The 8,660-nt window shown below is 44.0% G+C and overlaps 1 protein-coding gene across 1 annotated transcript in view; it reads left to right on the forward strand.

The window, feature by feature from the left end:
* The window catches only part of LOC145398888 (protein turtle homolog A-like), a 114,219-nt gene extending 108,267 nt beyond the window's left edge, over positions 1-5,952 (forward strand). The window contains exon 18 of the mRNA XM_080271626.1: positions 5,636-5,952. Coding sequence (XP_080127752.1) covers positions 5,636-5,952 — 317 coding nt within the window. The remainder of the gene's footprint in view (positions 1-5,635) is intronic.
* The last annotated feature ends 2,708 nt before the right edge of the window (positions 5,953-8,660 follow it).

The following is an 8,660-nucleotide window of genomic DNA, read 5'->3' on the forward strand; positions in this document are numbered from 1 at the left end:
ATCTTACAGTATATAATCTTTTTCCAGTGTTTATCAGTTATATACTCACTCTTATGTCTCTTATTTTCACACTGTTCCTTCAATAAACTGTTTTTACTTTGCAGTTTAAGTATAATCTTCACCAATGTTATCAATCAATCTCTTAGTTACGTTAGGTTAGGCTGGGTATCGAGTTTCTTTCTCCTTTCTCTTTCGTCTTTCCTTTGATATATAATTTTTCTTTATTATTTTCATTTTCATTTTTACTTATTTCTGTTGAGTTTTTTGCTGTTTTTTTTGCCAAGAGTTTATTTTTAAAGGGTAGTTCAGGTCAGTACATTTCCTGACCTGTTCTGGAAAATAAATCGCCAAGGAGGAGGTGTTAGGGGGGCTCCTTACCACGACAGGGCTTCAAAGTGGCAAGGATAAGCGTCTCTTTCCTCTGTTGGCGGCCGAGAATCTGTAAAAAGAAAAAAAGAAAATTAATTAACAGTAATAATAATAATAATAATAATAAAGGAATTGAAAATGAATTTGAGTATTGCTAAATTATCCATTTCGAAAACTATTTGAAGTGGCTGATTTGATTACATGATTTTCTCTCTCTCTCTCTCTCTCTCTCTCTCTCTCTCTCTCTCTCTCTCTCTCTCTCTCTCTCTCTGTCAAAAACACAACACAGTCAAGCTTAAAATATAGAGTGACGACCCAGCGTGATTAAAAGCTTGCCCCTCCCACCCGTAGCCTGATTAATGGCAGGGGAAGAGGATTAATTCAAGTACTGCCCTATTTAGCACCTGCACAGAAGGATTTTTCTACTTTAAATCCACTTAGGGGGATTTTTTTTTCGTTAAATCCACTCAGGGCAGAAAATTGTCGTTCTTTTTTTTTTTACCATTTTTTTTAATACGTGGTAAGTGTAATTTTCTAAGGATGATTACCTGTACATTCTGTCTCTGTCTCTGTCACTCTCTCTCTCTCTCTCTCTCTCTCTCTCTCTCTCTCTCTCTCTCTCTCTCTCTCGTAATACAAGGGAAGTTGGATTTTTTCAGGATTATCACCCTTCCATTCTCTCTCTCTCTCTCTCTCTCTCTCTCTCTCTCTCTCTCTCTCTCTTAGTAATACGTGGTAAGTTGGATTTTCCCTGGATGATCACCCTTTCTCTCTCTCTCTCTCTCTCTCTCTCTCTCTCTCTCTCTCTCTCTCTATCTATCTATCTTGCTATCTATCAATCTACCTCTCTCTCTCTCTCTCTCTCTCTCTCTCTCTCTCGAGCGTATAACTCTTTGCCACGAAACCATCACCTCACGAATCTCCATCTCCGTTCCTCTGAGATTGGAGATGCTAAAATGCTGGCTGGAGGCGGTACTGAACCAGGGCTGTGATGGGGTGTAGGCGGTGTAGCATGATTTTTTTTTTATTTTTTTAAGCACTGATTCTGATGTTGCTGTTTGATCTCTCTCTCTCTCTCTCTCTCTCTCTCTCTCTCTCTCTCTCTCTCTCTCTCTCTCTCTCTCATGGCGTTCTATGGTGTTATCTCCCGTGTGTGTGTGTGTGTGTGTGTGTGTGTGTGTGTGTGTGTGAGAGAGAGAGAGAGAGAAGCAATCATACTCTAATAGCACCACCATTAAGAGTCAATCAACATTATTATTTCCCCTTTATTTTTGCTTCCACAACTCAGCGATCTGGCTCCGTGATCTGGTCGATTAAAAAAGCTCCCTAACACCTCCTCCTAAGCGATTTATTTTTGGATACGATAGGTTAATATAAATTTGTATGTTATTTATGCAGAGTATGATGATATTGTAATGATCTAAATGACCCAATGAACAATACCCCCCTCCCTCCCTCCCCCGATAAACAATACCCCCCTCCCTTCCTCCCCCGATTGACAACCTCCCTTCCTCCCCCGATAAACATTTCCTCTCCCTCTCTCCCCCGATAAACATTTCCTCCCTCTCCCGAAAGACAATCGCTCCCCAGATAAACAATTCCCCCTCTCTCCCTCCCTCCCCCGACAAACACTCCCCCTTCCTCTCTCCCCCGATAAACACTCCCCCTTCCTCCCTCCCCCGATAAACAATGCCTCCTTCCCTCCCTCCCTCCCTCTCCCGAAAGACAATTCCTCCCCCTCCCTCCCCCGAAAGACAAGCCCTCCCTCCCTTCCCCGATAAACAGTCTCCTAAATATTCATAACGCGGACATCCCCCCAACCCAGGTGCTCCCAGTCAAGCAGGTAACTCAGCCCGTAAAGTAGCCAGGAAAATACCCCTTTCACTAAATCTTTGCAGCTTCAATGACTGGGGGGAGGAGGGGAGGAGGGGAGGGGGGAGGGGGAGGGGGAGGGGGAGGGAGAGGGGAGGAGGAGGGAGGAGGGGAGGGGGAGGGGGAGGGGGAGGGGGAGGGGGAGGGGGAGGGAGAGGGAAAAGGAATGAGGGGAAAGCGGGTAGGGAGGGGTCTGAAGAGAGATGGGGTGGATAGGGAAGTGGTGGATGGGGGGACGGTGGAAAGGGAAAGGGATAGGAGGGAGGGTGGCGGGGGAGCGGGTGGTGGGGGAGGGGGGGATGGAAGGGGGACAGGGTGGAAAGGGTAAGGTGGAAGGGAAATTGATGGGGGTAGGTGGGAGGTTGGCGGGGGAGCTGGTGAGGAAGGGGTTTCAGGGGAGGGAAGAGGGATGAAGTGGATGGGGGAGAGGATGGAAGTGGGGAAAGGGGAAGGGCGAATGGTAAGGGGTAAAGGGGAGGGGGGGGAAGGGAACTGGAGATGTTTGATATAGACCTCATCAGATCGTTACTAATAAAGGTTCTTCCTATATTTAACAGAAAATAATAAAGGAAGGGAAACAGATTCAACAACAACATCTGGCTGAGACAAAAATAAACTGAAAAAATGCAAAAAATCAAAACAATGGAAGCGTAACTAAAGAAAAATCCCCTATGCATCTTTACTTCGTCAAAGAAAGTCCTTCCCTCCGAATATACAGAACCGTATTCTCTTCAGTTAAGGACGCTCTCTAACACCTTTTCCTAAGCGAATCCTTTTGCTTCTTACAGCTTACTGTCCTATTCTGTATTACCTAGATCACTCTAACAATACCAGACTCTGCATACAGAGCGTACAAAACCATATTAGCCAGTCACAGCCAAAAATAAATCGCTATGGAAGAGGTGCTAGGGAGCCTCCACGAGAATACAAGTCTCTGTCTATAAACTCCCCCAACAACACCCCTCTCCCTCCCCCCCCCCGAAATCGATGAGGGGGGCAAGGGGGGCGGGGGACGTTTAAGGATTCTACAGGTATACTTAAAATCGCGTCCTTGTAGATCTGTTTTTTTTTTCCAGGATGAATAATGAAAGGAGGGTGTAGCATCTCCCATGTCCTTAGTTCTTCCTGCAGAGTCAAATCGCAAGTTAGGCTCTGAAACCGATCGTATATGCGTTCAAGATACCCCGGAGCCGTGACGTTGGTGCGGGAGGGACTAGGTTGTGCTGCGGACGGGACTAATTTGTGGGGATGGGACTAGTTTGAGGTGCAGCCAGGGCTAGTTTGTGGTGCTGACGGGACTAGTGTGTTCTGCGGACGGGACTAGTTTGTGCTGCAGAGGGGACTAGTTTCTGGTGCGGACTGGACGGAACTAGTTTCTGGTGCGGACTGGACGGAACTAGTTTGTGCTACGGAAGGGACTTTAGTCGTGGTACAGACGGGACTAGTTTGTGGTGCGGTCGGGGCGTTCTCCGGCCCCGACAATCGCCGCAAATGACATCTGGGGAATTACCGACCACGTTTGGCGGAGTCGTAGAGACCACCACGGCGCCGTATTGTGCTGGGTTTAGGAGACGCATGCCATCTCGTCCTTAACAGCCCGTACGAGAGCAGGGACGTCAATCCTATGGTCCTTGAGGTGATCATGAAAGGCTCACGATCTGACAGCAATATTTACCCGCCCATGAAATAATTATGGTTGTGATGGAGAAAAATGATTGAAACAGTAAACTCGAAAATGTTATATATGGTCCTCGTAGTAAAATTCATCATCCCGTGAAGTAGTTATAGATGGCATGGAGAGAAAAAAAAAATATATGAGAGTAAATTCTGAGGTGTCTTTACATCCTTCTGGCAATACTTACATGCATTTTATCCAGCAATATGGGATTAAACGCCTGTGTTGGCCATAAAAACAATAATATAAGAATTAAACCTCGGATTCTTCTGAGAGAGAGAGAGAGAGAGAGAGAGAGAGAGAGAGCACATCCATCCACTCAACACACAAAACGAACAAGCGTCAGTGCACCGTACCTTACTCCTTTGTCTCACGGGAAAAAAATAGACCTCGCCGGTGCAACAAAAGAACCTCATTAAACTTAACTAACTTCTCCCAGGGGCCTCGGCAAATATAAGAAGCGAGTGTCCTACTTAAGTTCACCAGCCAAAGGAAGCTTATTCTTTATCTTTTCTTGCCATCTCCTTACGATTTTATTCAAGGAAGAAGAGGCCTTTGTGGATGGGTTGGAGAGAGAGAGAGAGAGAGAGAGAGAGAGAGAGAGAGAGAGAGAGAGAATTAGTGTAGAAAAGGAGAGAACGCATGAGAGGAGGAAGAGGGGAAAAAAAAGATCAGAGTAAGAGAATTTGAGTATTAAGGCATGACCAGAAATCAAGACTTTTTTTCCCTGTTCATGGGGAAAGATTAAGAAAGAGGGGAAAGAGTAAGAACGAGGGGAAAAGAGTAAGAGTGAAAAAGAGTAAGAAAGAGGGGAAAGAGTAAGAAGAGGGGAAAGAGTAAGAGTAATGAGGGGTAAAGAGTAAGAAAGATGGGAAACAATATGAAAAAGGGGAAACGAGTAAGAATGAGTAACAAAGAGGGAAAAAGAGTAAGAAAAGCTAAGAAGGATTAAGAGAGAGAGGAAAGAGTAAGAACAGGAGGAAAATTAAGTACAGGGGAAAGATACTGATAAAAGATAACAGTTAAAGTAATTCAGTTGACGAAGACACTCAAAGCCCTCTCATGATTGCAAACAAATCTAGCACTATTTTTCAGCTAAAGCCAAATGATTATATTTAGTTGATAATGTCATCTTTTTCATGTATTATTATATTTATTCCAGTGCAAAAATGAGAGGGGTGTTCTTTCTCATTCATGTTTTATCTTCACTTATATGCAAGGAGACAGAGCAATTTTTCATCATTCATCTTTTACATTAACCACGACTTAAGAAAGGAAGTCTGTCTGTCTGTCTATTGCCAGACGCCTTAATCCCGTCTAAGGGGTGGCCACAAACAAATCGTCTCCATGTCGCCCTGTCCCCCGCCATTTCACTGCCCTCCTCCCAACTCACACCCCCCTCTCTCATATACCTCGCCACTCCATCTTTCCATCTCATCATTTTTTAGTAACTCATTTATCCATCATTAGATCTATATAAGGACAAAATGGGCTCTTTCATTAATCGTGTTTTTATGTGCAAGGAGACAAGGTACTTTTTTCAATCATTCATTTTTTATATCAGTCAAAATTATGCATGATGAGGGAGCTTTCATCATTCACTATTTTTTTATTCACGATTCTGTACACACAGGGACAGACACTCGTACGAAAGTGAATATTTTTAAACCCAAAGACCCCAAAAAGACCCATAAGACCCTCCCCCAAAAAAAGACCCAGATGACCCCCAAAACACCGAGGACCCAAATGACCCTAAAAAAGATCCAAAAGACCCCAAAAGACCCAAGACCCAAAAGACCCCCAAAAGACCCGAAAAGACCCTCCAAAAAACAAAAAGACCTCCAAAAGACCCAGAAGATAAAACCCCCCACAGGACCCAGAAAAGGCCCAGAAGACCCAAGAAGACCCAGAAGAGCAAAAAAAAAGACCCAAAGACCCAAAAGATAAAAAAGACCCCCAAAAGACCCAGAAGACCCCCCAAAATACACAAAGAGGACCTAGAATCTTTCAAAAGGTTTAATGAGGTGCTTGTGTAGTAGAAAACGCATTCCATGTCAAATTTTCTCCCATTTTCTTTCGAGACAAAAGAGGTGAACTAAAATAAAAGCTCTTGGTTTATATTCATGGCCTTTCAGTTTATAAGCGTATATTTTTCTTCGGGTAGAGTGTGTGTGTGTGTGTGTGTGTGTGTGTGTGTGTGTGTGTGTGTGTGTGTGTGTGTGTGTGTGTGTGTGTGTGTGTGTGTGTGTGTGAGAGAGAGAGAGAGAGAGAGAGAGAGAGAGAGAATGATTTAATTCATTTTTTATACATGAATATGCGTAAGACCATCGCTGGAAGTGGGGTGTTGGAGGAAGGAGGAGGAGGAGGAGGAGGAGGGGGAGGAGAGGGAAGACGAAAATATGAAAAGGATGAGGAAGAGGAAGAGGAGGTGCCAGTGGAAGAAGAGGAAGTGAAATGTAAGAAGAGAGGGAGGAAGAAGAAGAGGAAGCAGATGAAGCGCCAGTGAAGGAAGAGAAGCAGGAGGAGGAATGTAAGAAGAGGAGTAGGAGGAAGAGGAAGGAAGAGACGAAGAGAAGAGGGGGGGGGGAAGAGGAGGAAGGAAACAAGTGGATTAGCCTGATAATTTCCTTTTAACTCGTTCATAAGTAAAGCAAAAATAATGAAAGTAAATTAAAGAATAAAAACACCGGGAAATACGGATTTAATTGCAGACTAAATTATGGAAGCTGTTGATGGCAATGGTAGTGGGCGATGGCAGAGCAATTGCAGGGATATATGGGAATGAATGGTAGAGCTGGTGGTGATGTGGTGGTGGTGGTAGTGATGATAGTGATGGTGTTGGTGGTGGTGATAGTGGTGGTGGTGATGGTAGTCGCTGCGGTATGGTGGAGGTGGTCGTGTTTGTGGTAAGTGGTCGTAATGGTGGTGGTAGCGGTAGTGGTAGTAATGCGCTAACCATGCGAATAAATTTAACGTTCTAACCCCAGTCTAATATTATCCCTAAAACTAAGAGATATCTGTATTATTCTCTAGTAAATTATTGTGTATTCTGTACCGTAATGATAAGTGCTTCTTCATCTTGCTATCACATAAAAATAATTCATATAACATCTTCCATTGCCACAATAAGGAGGGAGGTGTATGCGAATTTTTGCACGTGACTGTACATCTCTAGAGCTCCCTAACAGCTTTTCCTGAGCGACTTAATTTGCTGCCACCTTACTGTCCTATTCTGCGTTATATAAGTCCTTTCAGTATCGAATTATTCTGCAGAAATAAAGTACAAAAAGATATCAACCGGCCATATCCAAAAATAAATCGCTATGGAAGAGGTGTTAGGGAGCTTCCTTACCCGACGAGAATAAGGGCATAGGACTCAGACACCCCTCTTCCCCCTTCGTCAGACAGCTTCTCACACAAAGCGTTCCTCCGCTATGCTAATGTTATGGCTCTCTCTCTCTCTCTCTCTCTCTCTCTCTCTCTCTCTCTCTCTCTCTCTCTCTCTCTCAGCCAAATGCCTCCAGACACCCTGTTTTGATGGCTGGCTGGATGGTTAAGTGGCTTGTGTGGTTGGATGGTTGTAGGGGGAGAGAACGAGTGAGTGGCGGTGACTGGAATGTGTGTGGGGGAGATACTGTTGATTAAGATGAAGAAGGGAGAAGTGCTGAAAGGAGTAATTTTGTTTGTCTGTCTGTCTGTGGTTCTGTGTTAAATTTCTTACTACCCTTTCACACACACACACACACACACACACACACACACACACACATCCCTCCTTACACACACGACACATTAATTCTCTCTCTCTCTCTAACCAGTCCCCTTAATCCCGTAAGGGGGGGGTCATAAACAAATCGTCTCCATGTCGCCCTGTCCTCTGCAATTTGGCTGCCTTCCCTTTCAACTCACGCCCACCATTCTCACATATCTTTCCACCCCATCACACAGACACACACACACACACACACACACACACACACACACAACCCAACTACACTGATGGGCATAAATGAAAAAGCTAAATGACCGACAAGATACAAGATATATTAAAAAATGAATGTCTGGACTACGCTGAAAATGAATGATGAATGAATTACCAGCTGCCGTGATGAATGAACAAAATATACAACAATATATACAACGTTTATGAATTCCGTAATGTAGGAACTTTGTAATTTATTCCGATTAACTTCAGGCCGCGCAACAGATGGCGTGTCAATTGTGTTTTCATCCGACAGAACTAGGCCACTCGCTCCTTGGCCATTATGTCTTGATTGTATGAGTCACTGTGCCTTAGCTATGATTTTGGGATGAATCTCCTTGGTTACTAGTAAAAAAATAATACAGATTTTTGAATTACTCGGCTATACTCCTTTTACCCTAACGTGGCCCAAAATTGCCATCCCTCCACCTTGACTGCCGAGTTGTAGCGATAGATTACCACCAGAATATGATGCTAGTCACGAAGAAGTGCTATGGAATGGATGCAGAGCCATAGTAGTGTGTTTTTCATAGTCATCCTTAACCCCTTCAGTACGAGATCTTTCCAGGCCTTAAGGAAAATTGAAAAGTGGGAGCAAGAAAGAAAAAATAAATCGTTGGTGTGCAGGGGTTAAGCTCCCGAGAGAGAGAGAGAGAGAGAGAGAGAGAGAGAGAGAGAGAGAGAGAGAGAGAGAGAGTTTGACATAGCCTTTTAAAATCCGTTTTCTAATAAATAAAATAGAGGCAACGTAGGAAAAAAAAA

This window comes from Coenobita brevimanus, chromosome 5 (genome assembly GCF_032717465.1).
Source record: "Coenobita brevimanus isolate Jiangsu-jjx chromosome 5, ASM3271746v2, whole genome shotgun sequence".
Taxonomy (NCBI): Eukaryota; Metazoa; Arthropoda; class Malacostraca; order Decapoda; family Coenobitidae; genus Coenobita; species Coenobita brevimanus.